This window comes from Thrips palmi, unplaced genomic scaffold (genome assembly GCF_012932325.1).
Source record: "Thrips palmi isolate BJ-2018 unplaced genomic scaffold, TpBJ-2018v1 HiC_scaffold_10, whole genome shotgun sequence".
NCBI lineage: Eukaryota > Metazoa > Arthropoda > Insecta > Thysanoptera > Thripidae > Thrips > Thrips palmi.
Genome location: NW_023144621.1, coordinates 20,302,288 through 20,321,076, shown reverse-complemented (window position 1 = coordinate 20,321,076; position 18,789 = coordinate 20,302,288). Strand labels below are relative to the sequence as shown.

At 45.6% G+C, this 18,789-nt stretch overlaps 4 protein-coding genes across 8 annotated transcripts; 3 read left to right on the top strand and 1 right to left on the bottom strand.

The window, feature by feature from the left end:
* The first annotated feature begins 204 nt into the window (after positions 1-204).
* On the top strand, positions 205-4,060 carry LOC117639093 (transcription factor E2F5-like). Its single transcript, XM_034374495.1, has 10 exons — positions 205-374; positions 547-785; positions 1,016-1,125; positions 1,271-1,382; positions 1,499-1,657; positions 1,750-1,950; positions 2,039-2,213; positions 2,295-2,495; positions 2,590-2,637; positions 2,741-4,060. Exons 2-10 carry the CDS (start codon positions 678-680, stop codon positions 2,854-2,856), a joined length of 1,230 nt encoding a protein of 409 aa, XP_034230386.1. The 5' UTR covers positions 205-374; positions 547-677; the 3' UTR covers positions 2,857-4,060.
* A 142-nt stretch (positions 4,061-4,202) lies between these two features.
* LOC117639092 (probable cytochrome P450 6a14) lies at positions 4,203-11,375 on the top strand. 2 transcript variants are annotated; one of them, XM_034374494.1, is made up of 7 exons: positions 4,203-4,317; positions 7,267-7,717; positions 8,065-8,361; positions 8,731-8,905; positions 9,237-9,458; positions 10,509-10,760; positions 10,831-11,375. In XM_034374494.1, exons 2-7 carry the CDS (start codon positions 7,337-7,339, stop codon positions 11,007-11,009), a joined length of 1,506 nt encoding a protein of 501 aa, XP_034230385.1. In that variant the 5' UTR covers positions 4,203-4,317; positions 7,267-7,336; the 3' UTR covers positions 11,010-11,375. The 2 variants fall into 2 exon arrangements, with proteins under 2 accessions (XP_034230385.1, XP_034230384.1); XM_034374493.1 differs by lacking the exon at positions 4,203-4,317 and having other exon boundaries at positions 7,209-7,717.
* A 929-nt stretch (positions 11,376-12,304) lies between these two features.
* On the top strand, positions 12,305-16,236 carry LOC117639090 (acylamino-acid-releasing enzyme-like). Of its 4 annotated transcripts, none has more exons than XM_034374488.1 (12): positions 12,305-12,477; positions 12,891-13,117; positions 13,359-13,531; positions 13,606-13,757; positions 13,840-14,110; positions 14,228-14,370; positions 14,448-14,619; positions 14,696-14,965; positions 15,067-15,204; positions 15,287-15,587; positions 15,682-15,891; positions 15,964-16,236. In XM_034374488.1, exons 1-12 carry the CDS (start codon positions 12,472-12,474, stop codon positions 16,061-16,063), a joined length of 2,163 nt encoding a protein of 720 aa, XP_034230379.1. In that variant the 5' UTR covers positions 12,305-12,471; the 3' UTR covers positions 16,064-16,236. The 4 variants fall into 4 exon arrangements, with proteins under 4 accessions (XP_034230379.1, XP_034230381.1, XP_034230378.1 ...); XM_034374490.1 differs by lacking the exon at positions 12,305-12,477 and adding an exon at positions 12,479-12,611; XM_034374487.1 differs by lacking the exon at positions 12,305-12,477 and adding an exon at positions 12,488-12,620.
* Positions 16,232-18,711, bottom strand: LOC117639094 (GTP-binding protein 128up). The gene is made up of 8 exons (XM_034374496.1): positions 18,388-18,711; positions 17,798-17,963; positions 17,580-17,710; positions 17,259-17,498; positions 17,001-17,169; positions 16,778-16,907; positions 16,574-16,696; positions 16,232-16,496 (listed from the first exon to the last, which is right to left on the bottom strand). The coding sequence occupies exons 1-8, from the start codon at positions 18,427-18,429 to the stop codon at positions 16,394-16,396; spliced, it is 1,104 nt and encodes a 367-aa protein (XP_034230387.1). The 5' UTR covers positions 18,430-18,711; the 3' UTR covers positions 16,232-16,393.
* Positions 18,712-18,789: the final 78 nt, after the last annotated feature.

The following is an 18,789-nucleotide window of genomic DNA, read 5'->3' as shown; positions in this document are numbered from 1 at the left end:
CGGGTTGAGTTTTGCGTTTGTGTCGACTATCAAAGCCACGCATTAGAGCAAGGGCCGTTATTTAATAGTAATTTTGATACATTTTGTCGGAAATAAAAGAAACACCTGGAGAATACTGCACAGCTCAGATGAGAGAAATTCACAATTGGCTGTTGGCAAAAGAAAGTAGGTTTGGTTGGAAAACCAACGCCTACTTTGGGGCATGCTTAGGGCGTAAGTGTCGAAAATGTTGAAAATGCACGATGGAAGGATATCTAAGCGACACGCTCTTGCATCTAGATAGGAAAATTGCATTTATTGTCGATCGGTTTCAAGAGCTGGATTGAACTTTGAAGAAAAAAAAATGTCTTCAACAGTTTACGGACAGTCCCCAAGTGCGTCATCGCTGATAAAATGATGCAATTGAAAAGAATCGTAATGCTTGTAAAATTTGACCTGCTTTTAGTCAAAGTTTTTTAATATTTATTTTCCGGTATTTTTGAGGCCAAATCGCCCGGTATTCCATCGTCGTAATCTTGCTATTCTCTTATCCCTTCTGACCACAAGAGACCACAGAGCGAAGTGAGCCGCACTGATAAGGAACGCACTAAGCGTTGTTTGAAATTTCGAATGTCGATGAAGTGCAACGAAGAACTATCTTATCAACGGATTTTATAGTTCTACGTTAAAGCCTTGAAATGGCTGACAACCAACAGAGTAGATTTGAAAAATCCTTGGGGTTATTGACTACAAAATTTGTAACCCTGCTTCAGAAGGCTAAAGATGGTGTTTTAGATCTCAAGTTGGTGAGTGAAATTTGTCTGTTATGTAGCTTGTGAGGTTATTTGGCCTCACTTTTATTTACCTATTGCTTTTCCCATTTATTTATAAGTGTTCTCTGAATATCGAGGCTGATGTATCTGTGTAGTTTTGTCTAGAGGCATTTGTTCATTAATGTTTTGTTCTTGTGTATATCTAACTAAGCGAAATTAATGTAATGAATGGTATCGACTTATCACTGTTTTTATTTTTCCAGGCTGCCGACATACTTGCAGTGCGCCAGAAGAGGAGAATATATGATATTACTAATGTGTTAGAAGGTATAGGCCTCATAGAAAAGCGCAGCAAAAACAGCATACAATGGAAGTAAGTAAAAGTACCAAGCTATGTATGGTACATCAAGTATTTACGCTATCTTCACAATCTGCACCGTTTGCATAGATAATTGGTTTCTTTAATTATCTTCGAAAAATAAAGTTTTAAACTAATCAAATTCTCGTATGATTTTCAGGGGGGCAGGTCCAGGATGCAACACTCAAGAAATGTCTGACCGTCTGTCAACTCTAAAAGGTGAAATCACCCGATTAGAGGAGCATGAAAAAATGTTAGATACTCATAAACAGGTAAAATATGTTGTTGTTTTTTGTTGTTTTTTAAACATGAAGTGTCTAGTGTGTTGCATTTTCCTAATCTCAACTCCATGTTTTCATCATTTTATTTCATTTTTTATTTTGTGCAGTGGATACAGCAAAGCATATTAAATATTCTGGAAGATGGAGATAATAATAGGCTGGCATATCTTACTTACCAAGATATCAGAGGCTGTTTTGACGATGAAACTATCTTAGCTGTCCAGGCGCCTAATGGAACTCCTCTGCAGGTTCCTGTTGTTGATCTGGTGTGTTCTAATAATTCAATGTGAAAAAGAAAACCACAACATACCTAAAAAAATGAGAATTTCATTTAAGAACATGAATATTTTTCTTCCAGAATGCTCCAAAGCCTAAGTATCAAATTCATATAAAATCAACATCTACTCCAATCTACGTCATGCTGGTGGATTCTGATGAACACGTCATTGGTTCAGCAGCATTACCTCTTAAAGAACTGAAAAATTCAGCCAAAGAAGACTCTACTCAGGTGTCAGTAAAATTAGAAAAGAAAGAACTTCAAACTAAAGAATCCAAAAAGGTACTAATATGTTATGCATAGCTTCTTGTTACCCTCTGTATGGATATTCTGGTTTTATGTGTTAACTTATACCTTGTATGTCATTTAGAATACATCAGAATCGGATTTCAAAAAATCTCCGACAAGAAGTCCTAGCAGTAGTCCTGATTTGAAGAGAAAGCTTGCAGCACTTGTAGAGCCACCAGCAACTAGGTCAAAATCTGGTATCAAGGGGTCCCCTACCAAAAAGATGGCTGAAGCTATGCAAAGTCCTGTTCGTGGTGGTAAGTAAATCACTCCTATAGAAATACATTGCTCTTTTCTAGTTGTTTCTTTAAAGATAGGTACTGTAAAATCTATTGTAGGTTTGTCTAAGAGAGGTCGCTCTAGTATGAGTAGACCTGCAAAGCAGCCACGTTTAGATGATGAATCTGATTGTAAGGAGAGGGAAGAAAATGAAACTACTGAGCCTGAAAGTGACAACCCTGTTGACCCTGATGTTGACTCAGATAGTGAAGTGACAGAGCTTGATGCAGAAGTTATTTTGAGAGATCTTGGTTCAAGAGGTAAGTGGTGCCTGCTTTCATTCCAATAAAGCTGTAAACGGAATGCACCCCTGCATGATTGCAATTTCTTAATGTTCACCTTACTAAATTACAGATTTATTATTTGGAGCCGAAAATGGACTTTCAGAGGATACCTTTGACAGTAAGTAAAATGCCCCTCTCTCCAAACATGATTAATCATTAGTATTTTGTTTTCTTATTTATTTTGGTTCTTGTTTTTAATTTATTTTGTTTATCTCTTCCAGTTTACGGACCACTCCTAAGACTAAGCCCACCACCTTGTGAAAAAGATTACTTGTTTAATTTGGGAGAGGGAGAAGGTGTGTGTGACCTATTCGATGTACAAATGCTGTCATTGTAGATGGAAGCTCAGAAATACAAATACCAATATTTGAAATCGTGGGTTGTTATAGGATACAGTGCCTAATTTCCAGGCATAGATATCTTCCTCACTGGTGGAAAAGTAATCTTGAAACTAATTAGTTTAGTTTGTTCCATCTCAATGCTAGACACTTACTTTATTAAATTAATAGTACAAATATTTCATCAGACTTTTTGAATTTATGGTACTCTGTTATTTTATTGTTTTGATTTTGATTCTTCAGTTTGTATATTTGTGTCTTGTCTGTAGTCCTATTGTGCTTGTTCAAGCGGGTTTCTCTGTCCCCCTTGAGCATATTCATGGCAAAATTGTATTTTTAGGTTATTTGTGGGCCTCCTTTCTTGAAAGTATCCATTCAGCTTCTGGCACCAAATTGTTAACAATACCCTCACTATGCTTACCTGTGCACTATAATAGTGGTGACTATGGTATTCATTTTCTTACTACTTTCTTTTTTTTTATATGAGTGTAACTTTTTTTTGTATGCCCCTCCAGAGTTTTTTTTTCTTTATCACCTGTAATTGTTTTCTTCTGTAACAGTTCATTCTCATGTTTAGTTTTGTTATTGCTGGGGACAGTTGGGCCAAACACTCTACTATTGGCATCTTTATTATTTTGTTCTGAGAATTTTTGCACACATTGAATTTTTTGCTCTGTGCCTTTGTTTTCTATCTTTTTTTCTATCAATTTGTAAATCCATCAAATTAATATAAACTTTTACTAAGCTTTCTGAAAAAAATCTTGAGTTGTATGGTTACTCATTTGAAAATTTTCTGGAATGCACATAAAATGAGACACTGACTGTTTTGTTTCACAAAATTCTTGCGCAGATGGAACTTTTATGATGAATTTGTGTTATTCCACTTGTATCTACTTTTGTGTGGCTTTCTGTTTTTGTTAAACATATTTTTTTTTGTAAAAGATTAGTGTTTCACTTTGTTTGTAACACAACTTACATTTTTAGGTTACCATGCTTAAATTAAGCAGTAACACTAAATCAGTTTTCTTCAGTGAACCGGTTCTGATGTTAACTCCATACTTATTTCCACGTTACCTTTGTCATGGTTGCTTAAATTTTGTTATGTAACTGGCTTGCTTCTTATCATTTTCACATGTGCGTGCACCTTGCCAAACACTGTGGTCATGTTTTCCAGTCAATATATAAAAGACCGTGAACAGCTTGCCTAGTACTTTGTCCATTGAACCTGTTCTCGACGTGTCATGCCATCGCGCGCATCGCGCTGCGTGAGGCAGTGTACGTGATTCACGGCTTCTTATCGCGCCGACCGAGGACTTCGCGCTATCGTGGTGCCACCGTGTCCTTTGTTGTCAGTGGCGGGATTCGCACCGCCTGCACGCATTCGACGGTCGTAGAATCCAATTATAGACTCGACAAGCGGAGATCAATTATCTGCCCTCGATCGAGCATCCAGCACTAAGGTACGAGGAAAACTAACCGCTGCTCCACAAGGGCAGACAGACAGGAAACTCCAGCGGTGTGCATTTCCTGCTCTCTCAAATTGATTGTCAACTTCGCTCAATTACCTAAAAGGCGGAGCAAGAACAGTCCACTCTGCTCATAAAAAGTAGTCGGTCTGCAACTAATCAATCTAGAAGCCGATTTGTCGCGACTGTGGCTGTCCAAGTTAGGTCCAGGGTCCATTTGTCCGCCCAAAGCGATGGTTTGTGGTGCAGGTGCACACTCCAAGCCTCCAAGAGCAGTGTCCGCGGCGGGGCGCGGGGCCATGGAGAAGGACTAGATCATAGTCCTTCTCCACAGCGCGGCACTTGCGCCCACCTACTCACCCCATTAGTTTGCCGCAGAATACTGGCCGATTCGGTAAAATTTTGGCCAATCTCCCCTACGCTTTACTGTCAGGGGCGGCTTTAAGACTGTTTTTGGAGTGGAGCATCACCTTTTGCTTTGAGGCGGTGTCATGCTTTGTTCCCACCTTCAACCAGACTGGGGAAGGGGGTGTCCCCATAGCCCTCCCCATACCTTCTAAGGCCTTTCTCCTCCCAGGAGCAGCCACTGCTTACGGTTTCGATGTATGAGGCGACGTGATTCCAAAATCAAGACAGGGAGAGAGTTATATCGAGTTTCATTGGTCGCAAGACTTACCATGGTGGCCAGGCGCGGATCCGTTAAGGCGGGCGGCGATGTCGCTACGGTTGCCTGGACAGTGTGCGATCTTTTGCCTACCGAGAGGGGGGGGAGGGGGCGACCCCCCTGAATCCGCGCCTGATGGTGGCTTCCAAAATCAAGAGGTGGGTCTCTGCTGGGAAGACAAATGCAAACAGATAAGCCTCGGAGTCGGCGTGGCGGCGGTGTGTAATCCAATCCTGGTGGAGGAGAGGAGAGTGTTTACCGAGATGATTATAGCATCGCATTGTGTGCAGAGGCTGGGTGCCGAAAGTACCGAGAAATGTGGAAAGAGCTTCAAATAAGGTCAAAGGGCCGGAAGAAAGCTCCTCCACTGCCCGACTTGTGGTCAAGGCTAATTCAAGTCAAGGCAGACGCAGGTTGCATCAGCTGAACAGTTGATAGACTGATTCTGACGAATCTTCACCACACTCACGGGGCATCTCAGAGAGGTGCGAGTGAGACACCGAAAAAAGAAGCGCGTCACCGGAACCGCTCGGTTGGCAAGGGGTGTATGCACCCCCTCGGTAGACTGTGAATTCGTTTCGTCTTTATCTCGATATACAGCCTCCCATCTATGCAACTGCATGCGCGGTACTACTATAATCTTTTTGCTCAAGCGCGACCTTTAAGTCGGCAAACAGCGGAACGCCTCATGTGGCAAAGTTCAGCTGGGAAATTAGGGGACTTCCCTTCGGCGACGCGCGAATTCACCCAGGCCAAGCTTAGGCCAGGCAGGTGCCAGCCCAACATCACGCCACTTCGTGGCTCACAATGGGGGTGTGGACGGGGCCTGGGAAACCACTTTTCAGCCAAAGTAGACGCGTCGAATCGTCAAAACCTATAACTCTGACCAGAAAACGAAGAGCACTGTCTCGCGGTTTATGGCATCTGCCGCCTTGCATAGCATTGCAGGTAGCCCTAGGCCGCGAGAACCCAGGGCTCTTCGTTTTCTGTTCAGAGTATGCGCGCACCACGGAAATGAGATCCTGCTGGGGCCGAATCGACACTTACAAAAGGGGATATCCACATTTTTATAACTTGTTTACACATTTTTCGGCTTGTTCGGCCCGAATCGCCGTGTTCGAACGCGGACGAGCCCATTAAAACAAGTAGCAAACTCGTCAAATGACTCGTCCCGGTGGGTACCGACTCTTCGATACGAGATTTCCCCGAAGAACCAATATCACTCTAGAAGTGCGCGTACAGGATTTGTAAGGCGTCTACTTAAGCGAGAAAGTGGTTCCCCAGGAACAACGAAAACACAACAAACAACGGCCACGGCGCCACGGCCCGCCACCCCACTGCGGGGCTGGGGGACGCCTTGCAGCCCTGCAGCAGCTTGCAGCAGCCTCAAAACGTCGGGCTTTGGCCCTGGTAGGCTGAACCAGGAATGATCCTCCGGAGCTCTGTCCTTGTGCCCGGGTACGAAACTGGGGGGCCGCGGGTAGAACCGGGTTTACGCGGAGACCGCCGGAGACCGCCCAAAAGGCAGGCAGCACAGCCCGCGCGAGCGCACTGTGTTGTCGACTGTCGGGGACTGTGGATCCAAGTCTCTTGGTAAAACGGGTGAAACCGCGGGCCTTTCCACCTTTTTCCCTCGGTCCACTCCGGATTTACCCGCGAAACCGTACCCGGTTCTACCCGCAAACCCGGTTCTTAGCTAGGTGACCCGACTACCCGCGGTCCGAGTTTCTGAGAGTCTATACTACGCTCTCGAACGTTACAATCAACTTGTGCTTCAGTTTTGTCTTATTTGCCTATGGGCGTGACTGACCAAATGAAAAAGGCCAAATCACGGAGGGACTGGCGCCGCCGGAGTCACAACACCGAAATTAGCTGGAATCATGACATTACGGCCACCGGCCAGCCTGGACAAAACAAACGAGTCCCGGCCAGAGTCCGCGGAGGCTGAGCGAAGCTGAGTCAGGACGTGGAGGACTGTCAGGCGCTGTCAGGCCACTCCGCGTGGACTTCGGCTTCCGTTAATCGTCCTGGACGTTGCGTTGCGGCGGGGCGGAGGGGGCCGCGGAGGGGGGCCGCGGAGCACGCGAGCACTGCTCGTCACTCTGTCTCTCTCGCGCCCTTGCGGGACGCCCCGAGTGCGAGAGAGACAGAGCGACGACAGCGGAGCTCGGAATCAGTCTACTGCGGAGCGGAGTCTAGAAAAAGAGGAGACTGGCCAAGCCGCGCGCAGAGCTATCGCTTCAGTCTGCACTGAGCTCCACTGCACTCTTCACACAAAGGCGGCGGTGCTGCGCTGCTCTCTGCGCCACGCGACCGCGGCCTTCCCCCGTCACCGCCACCAGCTCCACGATGGCCGTCGGCGTGCTCGAGGTGCTCGCCGCGCTCGTGGCGATCTTCGCCGCCGTCTACTACTACATGACGAACACGGCCGACTACTGGGCCAAGCGCGGCGTGCCTTTCCTGAAGCCCACGCCCTTCATCGGCAACTCCCTGGCCTTCCTTCTGTCCACCGAGTTCCGTGGCAAGGTGGGCCAGCGCTTCTACCACTACGCCAAGTCCAACGGCCACAAGTACCTGGGCGTGTTCCTGGGCCGCCGGCCCGCCTTCATCGTGTGCGACGTGGACCTGCTCAAGACCATGATGGTCAAGGACTTCCAGTACCTCACGGACCGCGGCTTGTTCTTCGACCGACACCGAGAGCCCCTCTCGGCTCATCTTTTCAACCTGGGGGTAAGCTGGGCGATGACAAGTCTTATCATATTTTATCACCATTTGAGTGGGGTTTATTTCATCGCCCAAATTTGGGCTATACAATGAATCTTACCGAAATTTGGACTATATAATGATTCTCACTCAAATCTGGGCTATAAAATGAGTCTCACCCAAATTTATACGCTATAAAATGATTCTCACTCAAATTTGGGATATAAAAGGAGTCACCCATAGGGTGATGAAGAATGCCCCAAATTTTATCCCTGGCTATGACTTTTTCGAAAAAAAATTAAAAAAAATTAGTGTTGGAGTTGTGTGAACTGAAACATTTTTTTGACTGGCGTATCCTTGGCGCGCGTCTGCAGGGCCCAGAGTGGAAGTCGCTGCGAGCCAAGCTGACGCCCACCTTCACGACCGGCAAGATGAAGAACATGTTCTACCTGGTGCGCGCGTGCGCCGACCAGCTGGACTCGTTCCTGGCGGCCGAGACGGCGGCGGGCGGCGAGCTGGAGATGGCCGAAGTGATGGCCAAGTTCACCACGGACGTGATCGGCTCCTGCGCCTTCGGCGTCGAAGCCAACTCCCTCAAGGACCCGGACGCCCAGTTCCGCAACATGGGCCGCGAACTGTTCACCATCCCGCGTTGGCGCGCCATCCTCTTTGTGGGTACCAGTGTACCAGCAGCGTGGTCCGTCTCTCTCGCTCTCGTGGCGTGCGCCACGGCGTGCGCCGCGCAGTGGCTTCTTTGGAGGCGGTCAAAGTCCCGGACGGATTTGAGCTCCAGAGTCGATCAAACCGAACCAGCGACCCCACCAATGGATTTACCTCTGGACGAGGAATCCATTGGTGGGGTCACAATTTTGGTTCGAGTCTTATTCCGCGACTCTGGAGCTCAAAACGCGCCTAGAGTTTTTGGCCGCCAAGCGCCAGTCTTCTCGCCCACTGCCACTGTGCGCCGTGGTGCGAGGGAGACAGAGGCAGCAGTCATTACGTGTCATTACGATCTCCATGACATTGAGGTGCGCGCGCAGGTGCTGGGCGAGACGATGCCGCCGCTCCGCCGCCTGCTGCCGGTGCCGCTGCTCAGCAGGAACGTGTCCACCTTCTTCACCAGCACCTTCAACGAGAACGTGCGCTACAGGGAGCAGAGCGGGGACCAGCGCCACGACTTCGTCGACCTGTTGATCCAGCTCAAGAAGGGAGACGGTGAGCACAAACGCGCGAGGTGGCCAGGGCGGATCCAGAGAGGGGTTCAAGGGGTGGGAAGGGGCAGTACCAAAAGTTACCTACTTACAGGGACAGAGTGCGATTCATTGCGTACTCTGCGAATTCAGAGAGCAACGCCCCCATCAACACACACACACACACACACACACACACACACACACACACACACACACACACACACCACACACACACACACACACGCTCACACGGACACACGCGCCTCTGGATCCGCGCCAGGGTCCTCCGCCGCAGCTGTCTTCGTCTTTTCCAAGACACTGTACGTATACGTGTACGGTACGGTGTTCTCCAGCAATCGACCCGGCCATCATGCCAGCCCAGGCCTTCATCTTCTTCATCGCGGGCTTCGAGACGTCGTCCGGCGCGACCAGCGCCTGCCTCATGGAGCTGGCCCACCACCCGGACGTGCAGGACCGGCTGCGCGAGGAGGTGGACCGCGTGCTGGCCAAGCACGCCGGCGTCATCTCCTACGAGGCGCTGCAGGAGATGACCTACATGGAGCAGGTCCTCGAAGGTGAGTCAATGCCCTCTCTGCGGAGCGAGTAGCAAGTGGCGGTCAGATCCAGGCGAACTCAGGGTTTGCCTTGGGAAGGGAGGGAAGGGACATGCCGCACCTTCTGCCTGCCTCAGGGGGATTGTCCTACACGTTACCCGCCCGAGGTACCTGCCTTCACTCTAGGAACTCAAGAGAGTGCATGGCATGCCCCACCTGGGTGAACCACAAAGCACCGTTCATCCCGGAGAGAGCTTGCCTCGGTGCTAGCAGGCCACCTGGACCATTCCTGACAAGCACTCTCCGATGGAGCGTGCAGCGTCCCAAGGCTTCATGCGCTCCAGGCTGAGCGTGCTTGCAGACACGCTCAAGGATGAGGCGTGCTTTGTGGTTGACTCCCTGGCGGAGCATTGCGGAGCATCGCGGAGCATGCCGTGCACTCTTTTGAGTTTCTAGAGCAGACGGATTGTATATTGGGGGTTGCCTTAGCCCCACATGGAGTCATGCACGTTAGCTACGTGACCATCCCCCTTGGCACACGCCTGGTCCGAGACTTGCCTCCCTCACTGTGTCTCTCTCGCACTCATGGGGCGTCTCGTGCGAGAGAGACGGAGCGACGAAAACGACTCGGAATCAGGTGCTGATACCGCCTTAAAAGCAGGCAACAAGCCTGGCACTCCACCGACCCCGCCTTACGGTTGGCAACAAGTGACATGTCCATCTCCGAAAAAACAATTCTAGAGCCGCCCCTGCGCGATCCTCGGCGGAGGAAGGCGACTTGGTTGTGGAGGTCCGGCCTGATGGCTAGCCTGCTCGGCAACAACAACCGGTCAGGACGGGCATGACGGGCATGATTGTTGTCGCTGCTTGAAATTCGTGTGTTTACTGGTTCTCTCGACTCGCGTGTCGTCTCATCATGTCTCATGGCGGTCCGTCCTTGTGCGCTGTCCGCGCCACGCGCAGCCACGCGCAGCCACGCGCGTTACGACAGCGCGGCGAATGGGTTGCCTACCCACTGGGTGCTGTCGAGCTTGACACTGCCATGCTGATGGCTTGCTTGTCCGTCCACAGAGACGATGCGCCTGTACCCCGCGCTGGCCCTGCTGCCCCGGGTGGTGACTCGCGACTACCAGCTCCCCGACAGCAAGTCCGTCCTGGAGGCGGGCACGCGCGTGTTGGTGCCGGTCTACGCCATCCACCGTGACCCGGAGTTCTACCCAGACCCGGACCGCTTCGACCCGGAGCGCTTCACGGAGGAGAACAAGAGGAGCCGCCCGCACTTCGCCTACATCCCCTTCGGCGAGGGGCCCAGGATATGCATAGGTGAGTTGAGATTTTGGCGGAGGGGACCGCGATCTCCAGCATCCTCTAACCGCTTGTTTTTCTTCGGCAGGCCTCCGCTTCGCCATGATGCAGATGAAGTCGGCACTCACCGTCATCATGAGGTCCTACCAGGTGACGCCGGGCCCGGACTCGGTTTACCCGATGCCGTTCGAAACCAAGGGGATCGTGACCAGGATCCGCGGCGGCGTCCACGTCAAAATCTCAAAGCGACAAGCGCGCACCGCCTGACCTCCTATCTAGTGGCCCATCATCATCATCACTATTATTATTATCATCATTATCACCATCATCATCGTCAACATTAACATCATCATCAACATCATCATCACCGACACCACCACCGCCACAGCCACCACTCTCATCGTCATGACTAGGAAGAAAGATGGAAAATCACGAAGGGTCGGGTCAAGATGACGCCAACCCGGGTCTCCGGGAACACAGACTCGTGCTGAATCAGCACAAAATGCAATGATGTTATCTTGACTTTCACCCTGCCCGCCACCGTCTTGTCGCGCGCCTTTTTCGTGTTTGTGGTCATGTGTATTTGTTTTATACGTCTTTTGTTATGAATAAACTTTTAAATACTACAGGCAATTTCTTAAATTTGAGTGGCAAAAGCAACCAGCCACAGACAGACGCACCAGCCCGCCCCGGCAGCCAGCCCCTTGTTAGGATACGCCATGAGCACTTGGTTTTGGGACTCTCGAGTAAAAGCTAGCTGACACCTTTATGTGTCTTGTAGTTGTAGTTTTAGGTATGTTTTTCAGTAAAGGTATCATCTGCTAAATAAACAAACTATGAACCTTTTGGCCTGGCTCAACCACTTATGTGGAACCCGCTGCACCACACGACCACACTGACCTGAAATGCCTGAAATTGCCGCGGACCCAGAGCTTCCTGCGGAAACGCATTGCTGGCAACATATGGCACTATATGGTGCCTCGACTCTTTTCAACAGTTGTGGGTCCTCCACACTATTGAATCTTTCTAGGCTCACATTTAAACGGTTCCAAGATAATTTTGACGATGAAAATACCGAAGTTTTGAATATTTTTACGAGCGGAAGTGTTTCTCCAACAAGAAATGACGTTCATGTGTTGGCAAAATTGCATCCTGGACAACCGACAACTGACTGGAGATTTGCCAGCTGCCGGAAGTGGTCTGTAAAGTTAAGGGCGCGCGCCCGAGCGCCTGAGCGCCCGAGCGCCCGCGGAACGTAAATATCCCCAAAGTGTATTAATATACATATTTTTGGAAAGGGAACGGCCCAGAGAATCCAACTATTGACATTTTTTTTTGTTTCGAGCCTTTACATACGAGAAAACGACATGTATGGTCAAGCAGGTTACCTGAGAAAGGAGTTGGATATTCATATGTGAAGGCCCGAAACCGAAAAATACATCAATAGTTGGATTCCCTGGACCGTCCCCTTTTCAAAAATATATATATTAATACTTCTTGGTGACATTTACATTCCGCGGGCGCTCAGGCGCTCGGACGCGCGCCGGCGCGCGCTCTTAACTTTACAGACCAAAGCTACGCCGGTAACCTGCTGTTTTGATTTAGCATGAGTGTCTAAATCGTAAATAGAAGGATTTCCCGTTCACCTGAGAGAAAAATTGACTCAATTTGTTAAGGAGTGGCTCTGAGGAACCCTGCGAGGTGCCAGACATCGTCTTATCTCAGTGCCATGAAGGTAGATAAGCTACTCAAACAGCGACGTGTAGCTGCTTTGGTGGGGAGCTTATGATTTGAGCCTTTGTCTCGCCTTTTGTGCTCGCGACGTCGCATAGAAATCGCCGTTCCATCGTTCTTCTATGCTCCACAATGGCAGTAGAAGTATAGATGTTTATGAAACAAGACAATAACGACTGTCTTTCTAGCGAGTGTGAAACAATGAACGCATTATTTCTGAATCCGTTGTTTTGATTATCTACTGTTGTTTCATCTATTTATATTACAATTTTTTCAAATATCATTACTTTATTGTTTGACGCTGTCATAATAAAGCTTCAGCAAGTTTTTCTCAATATTAGATCAGTCCCAGTTGGGCTCGACCCTTAAGATTTTGTCTCTTTTTAAAATATTTCTACCTCTATTTTATTACAGGCTGATACTATCGTGAAAATTTTCAAGGCAGCAGCTCAACAGCCTGCTCCTGCCTCTGCTTGGATTTTAAAGTCTGGAGCAGCCCCAGGGAAAAGTATAACCCTTCTATCAAAATGGTCACAGCGAAATTTGGAACGGGGAAAGATGGTGAAGTTCCAGCAGACTCACATTATTGACCCTTCTACATCCAAAGCCACTGACATGCTACCAGTTGACGTTTCTACTGAGTAAGATGTTCCACCTCTATTTTTAGGCTATATCAATTTATGGAAATTCACACTTCACAATTTACCGATAGGGCCAGGGGTGAGGCGGGGAGTCCTCCACAGTTAACAATTTGCAGTTCCAAGCCTCACCCTTGGCCCTATCTGTGAATTGTGAATTTCCTTAACTTGATATAGCCAAAGTTTTTGCTTCACAAAGTGTCTGATACAGTCGTAAATCTATCTCTGAAACTACTTTTATCAGGTCCTTATCTCGAATTTCTAATTCTGATGAGCATCGTGCAATCCTACGTGAGGTTCCTTCAAATGGTTCAAATGGAGCTAACAAGCAATACCTGGAAATATGGAAACATCATCAGCTCTATCAGAATTATGACCTTGGTGCATTAGATGTGCATGGTGATGTTTACACTGATGGTAAGCCAAGTTATTTCCTATGCATCTCACAAAACAATTTTTTATTTTAATAATTTTTCTTTCTTACCTCCAAGATGACTTCAGTGCGTTGGAATGGTCTCCCTGTGAAACAAAGATCCTTTACGTAGCAGAATGCAAAGTCCCCAAGTCTGAACCATTTTATAAGCCGAAACCTCAGGATTCTAAAGAGAGTAAAGAGAACGAACTTGAGAAAGCTCCTCAGAAGGTAATCATTTACATTCTTTTCCTTCTGCTATTTTCAATAATTTTTATGGTACATGGTACTACATTTGTAAACAAAAATTTAGGGTGAAGAATACACCTACAGAGCAGAGTGGGGCGAACTTCTAGTTGGCAAACATCAATCTGTTGTTGTCATATGTGATTTGAAAACGGGGCTGTTGACCCGACTGGACAAAATCCCATCATCATACTCACCTGCTCAAGTACTGTGGACACCCGACGGCAATGGCATTGTAGGAGTTGCATTTAAAAATGAACCGAGACGTCTTGGTCTTGTATACTGTACCAATCGGGAGTCTATTATTTTTCACTTGTCACTTGACAAGGGAGAGTTCAGTAAGTAATACTTTTGTCTGAAGTCAAAGTCTGTCTTTATATTTAAAAAAAAAATATTTTAGTCCCAAACAGTTTATTTTTTAAAAAAGTTCAGTCACTTGTATTTTGATGGTTCAGGTATTTTGTCAACTGCTGGTGAGGCTGTCCGTTCACCAAGGTTCAGTCCCAACGGTGAGTACTTGATTTGGCTTCAGAGAAAAGCTGGAGGTCCACACCATGCTGGCCAGCAACTTATGTGTTGCTCATGGAAGACTAAAAAGGTATGTGAAGTCTGCAGTGAAGAGGAGGGGTTTTGTTTGTCTAGGAACTAAGGCATTGATTCTATTTGTTGGTGCAGGTACTGCCTATCATAGGCTTGGTCAATAGCCAAACCAGTATTGCTAATGGGAGACCATTCTATGGAATATATGCATCTCGACTGCCCAAACGTTGTTGGTCCATGGATTCTCAGAGAGTGCTCTTCAGTACACCTCAACTATGTCGAGTAGCAAGTTATGTTGTTGACATAAGTAAGGATGTTTGTTGTAAAGAACCCTAGTATATCTTTCGCCAAAAAAATTAATTTTTCTTTCTTTCTTAATTTAGGAAATGGAGATGTCACTGAACTGGTTTGGCCTTTTGAAGGAGCTACTGAAGGGTCGGGTACAATTTTGGATGTTCTACAAAATACTGTTGTAATGTCACGCGGTTCTCTTCGCGAACCTGCTGGTTTAGTCTTAGCTGATTTGCCACCTTCAGGACAAGAGCACACTGTCAAATGGATGCAGGTTACAACGTGGATGCCGCCCACTGATCTGCAGAAGTGTCATGTACAATACATGCCACTGGTTGCAAAAAACACTTCAGATTCTGTTCGTAAGTTTCTTTCTTTGTCATCATTATCCTGTCCCTTCTTGTGCGAAGTTTCAGTTTTATGAAGATAAGCCTTTAACTTTGTTTATATTTTATTTTTATAGGGGACTTCAATGCCATCTACATAGGTCCTCAGGGTAAACCAAATGGTTCAGTTCCGCTCATAGTCTTTCCACATGGAGGACCTCACTCATGTTTCACTGATGAGTACAGTTTAGGTGTTCGTCTCATGGTTACAATTGGTGAGCGTGTCAGCGTGTTTCCCTGTAGTTTTAATTCTAGCTTGCTGTCCCAGACATTATATTTATTTGTATTTCCTTCAAGGATATGGAGTGCTTATGGTAAATTACCGTGGATCAATTGGAAGTGGTGACGACAGTGTAAACTTCTTGCCAAAGCGTGTAGGTGATGCAGATGTGAAAGATGTTCATCAAGCAGCACAAGCTGCACTGGAACAATTCCCTTGTCTCAATCCCAAGAAATGTGTTCTCTTTGGAGGATCTCATGGTGGTTTCCTTGTTACTCATCTCAGTGGGCAGTACCCTGATAACTACTGTGCTGTTGTTGCTAGAAACCCTGTTGTAGACATTGCATGCATGTCTGGCATCTCAGATATTCCAGATTGGTTTGTATTATCTTGTCTTTTTGGAAATAATTTGGATTCAAACTTGAACACTTTGTTGAATGCGATAAATTTGTTGTAACTTTGTCCTCTTTAGGTGCTACACAGAGGCTGGTCTTGTATACAACCCCGCATCTGTGGTGACAAAGGATGAACTGGATGCAATGAGACGCTGCTCACCAATCCAATATGCATCCAACGTGAAAGCACCAACTCTGCTTATGCTCGGCAAAAAAGATTTGAGAGTGCCTTACAGCCAAGGCCTATTGTATTATCACACTTTGCATGCCAATGGGGTCACAACCAAGTAAGTTGGCTCTGCTGTCTTCTCGGGAAGGTGAATTTTTTGCTGAACTAATTACTTTTGTACTGTATTCAGGGTCCATGTTTATGAAGATGTTCATGGTCTTGGGAATGTGCCTGTTGAAATGGACAGCATCATTAACTCACTCCTCTGGTTTGAGGAGCACATTGGGTGAAGGTGGCTTGCCAGCAATAGAGCTGGCAAAAAGAGAAAATGTGTTACATCATCATTCATTGAAATTGATCCTTGGGACTAAATTTTTAACCCCATGATTGTTGTGTGTTGTCATAGTCTTTGATTAATGTGTGTGTATTAATGTTAAGAAATAAAATTAATTTCATACTTTCATTTCATTTGTGTATTTTTCTGCAATGCAAATCATGTAAACCATCTCCAGTAATTGCAAAGAATTAATTGATCTTATTAGATTTACCAAATTTATAAATCCCAAAGCTTATTAAAAATAATTATCAACATTCCACTCACAAACATACAAACATTTTGGTTACACCTTCTTGACAATCTGGACAACATCCTCATCAGCAAGCACATGCTCTTTTCCTACTTTTTGAGGCTGGTGTTTCACAGATGATCCCCACACAAGTGCGCTGTAAAATAAATTGATTGACAAATATTAATTCAAGAAAAGAGGTCATGAAGCTACATTCTATCAATCAAAGCTTACTATTTGAACTCTTTTGCTATGGTTCGATGAAGTTTGTTGCAAAAATCTTCAACACTCAACTTCTCAGAATGAAGAACCACAGGTGATTCATAGTCAGGAAGTTGTCCTTTTGGCTTGGTGTAGCTGAAACAAAATATAATTGGTATTTTACAAACAATGCTTTTCATGTCAGTATTTCACTGTCCCAAAGTCTATCCTGCTTACATTCGAGCCAGTTTAAGATACAGCCACATCTTTTCAAGGAGGTCATCAAAGTTCCAGCGATGATGGGCTGATATTGGCACACAGTGAGGAATTTTATAGATGATATCCAATTCCTCAATGCTGATTTGATCTGTGAGAATTGTAAGAACATGTAAATGGATTCTGCAAACATATTTTTTTTTTAAATGAATATTATCTAGAAAATCAACTTTTTTTTTCTTACCTATTTTGTTGAGTAAATAGATGCAAGGCACATAAATTCTGTTTCCCTCAACAACATCAATAAGATCATCACTTGTGGCATCATACCTTAGAGTGATATCAGCATTGTGAATTTTGTACTCAGACAAAATGGTTCTTACAGTATCCAAGTCCAGCTCAGATTGAGTACACTGTAAATTTAAATAAGATTAATAAGATTAAAATTTAAACAAGCCAGGGAATAATTTCTGTTGCCATGAAGGTACATATTGACACATACCATTGTTTGCAAGTTGATTCCACCCTTGTCTTTTCTCCTGAAAACTATATTTGGGGGATCCTTATTAAGTCTCAGTCCAAATCCTTCTAACTCATGCTCAATGAGTTTTTTGTGTTTTAAAGGTTTCAGTACATCAAGTACAATGAAGATTAAGCTGCAGGTCCGTGCTACAGCAATAACTTGACGACCACGACCTTTTCCATCCTTGGCGCCTTCAATAATTCCAGGTAGATCAAGTAACTGAGGAAGCATAACATGTTTGTCGTTAAGAAAAGGGTGAATATTTAACAGGAATTACAAACAGAAATTTGTTTCCCAAACCTGAATTTTAGCGCCCTTGTATTTAATACATCCTGGCACAGTAGTCAGGGTTGTAAATTCATATGCTGCGACTTCTGAGTACACTCCAGCAAGTGTACTCAAGAGAGTAGACTTTCCTACTGATGGAAAACCTGGCAAATAGAGATCAGAGGCAGATTAAAATGAAAACTAACACAAAATTCACTACACAAACAAATCACATATTGTAATTAACTTACCAACAAATCCTATGCGAGCATCACCAGTCTTGGCAACATCAAATCCATCACCAGGGCCTCCGCCGCCGCCTTTGGGAGTAATAAGTTCACGCCGAAGTTTGGCAAGCCTTGCTTTCAAAAGACCAAGATGGCCAGCAGTAGCTTTATTTTTCTGAGTTCTTGCCATCTATTTTTAGGAACAAATAAGGAAAATAATGATAAGATAACAATATTTGATACATTTCCTTAACAGAAAATGGCATATAAAAAAAATTTTAAGTGTACAAAATTATAACGGAATAACAAAAGTGCAATAAAAATAGAAAGCCAGTAAGGACACAAAGAGTATGGACTCTCCTGATGAATGAAACCAGAATGGCTTTGATAGCAAGAGCAGGTTGCAAGTGAGCATACAGAAGACAGGAAAAGTTCAGACAAGAGATACTTCAGTTGCAAAAAATTAAAAAAGTTCAAAACTAAAAAAAATAGAATGACATTTAACAGACATAAATTCTTTACACAAGAAATATAGTTAAAGTAGGAATGGATGTGACCGGGGTATGGTTAGGGTTCAACACTTGGAGGTTTGACAAAAACATATCAACACTCACCTCGGCCTCGATGGCAGCAATTTTATCCAATATTGTAGACATTTTGGCAAAAGATTTAAAATCAAGTATTCGTTACAGAAATGAAGATAGTTTCAAGAATCAACACAAAAGACAACACATTCCACGGCGGCAGCGCAGAGCGCAAAAAGCGCACCATGCGTTCAGTACCAACAGTGCAAACACAATTTATCCCACACAGAGAATGAAAACTTATCCTCTCTTAAAGACTTCAAACAACTAATGAAAACCGTTGAGTACAATTTTGATATACGCAAGAATAGTTGCTGAAATATTTCGTCTCATACTAAGGGCGTATAATATGTTTTGTGACGTGTCACCAAATTTGGCAAAGGCAAGCTTGTAATATGGCATGGCCTTCTAGAAGATAAATCCTCCGCGACT

Excerpts from the sequence above, each read along its gene's own strand:
- LOC117639093 (XM_034374495.1), top strand. The coding sequence starts at position 678 with ATGGCTGACAACCAACAGAGTAGATTTGAAAAATCCTTGGGGTTATTG. Across the intron at positions 2,496-2,589 it reads GAGAGATCTTGGTTCAAGAG|ATTTATTATTTGGAGCCGAA; the intron begins GTAAGTGGTGCC and ends ACTAAATTACAG. Across the intron at positions 2,638-2,740 it reads TTCAGAGGATACCTTTGACA|TTTACGGACCACTCCTAAGA; the intron begins GTAAGTAAAATG and ends TATCTCTTCCAG.
- LOC117639092 (XM_034374494.1), top strand. The coding sequence starts at position 7,337 with ATGGCCGTCGGCGTGCTCGAGGTGCTCGCCGCGCTCGTGGCGATCTTC. Across the intron at positions 7,718-8,064 it reads CTCATCTTTTCAACCTGGGG|GGCCCAGAGTGGAAGTCGCT; the intron begins GTAAGCTGGGCG and ends GCGCGTCTGCAG. Across the intron at positions 8,362-8,730 it reads GTTGGCGCGCCATCCTCTTT|GTGCTGGGCGAGACGATGCC; the intron begins GTGGGTACCAGT and ends GTGCGCGCGCAG.
- LOC117639094 (XM_034374496.1), bottom strand. The coding sequence starts at position 18,429 with ATGTCTACAATATTGGATAAAATTGCTGCCATCGAGGCCGAG. Across the intron at positions 17,964-18,387 it reads TTGCTGCCATCGAGGCCGAG|ATGGCAAGAACTCAGAAAAA; the intron begins GTGAGTGTTGAT and ends TCCTAAAAATAG. Across the intron at positions 16,908-17,000 it reads CTATTTACTCAACAAAATAG|ATCAAATCAGCATTGAGGAA; the intron begins GTAAGAAAAAAA and ends CAATTCTCACAG.
- LOC117639090 (XM_034374487.1), top strand. Across the intron at positions 13,532-13,605 it reads TGGTGATGTTTACACTGATG|ATGACTTCAGTGCGTTGGAA; the intron begins GTAAGCCAAGTT and ends CTTACCTCCAAG. Across the intron at positions 14,371-14,447 it reads GCTCATGGAAGACTAAAAAG|GTACTGCCTATCATAGGCTT; the intron begins GTATGTGAAGTC and ends TTGTTGGTGCAG.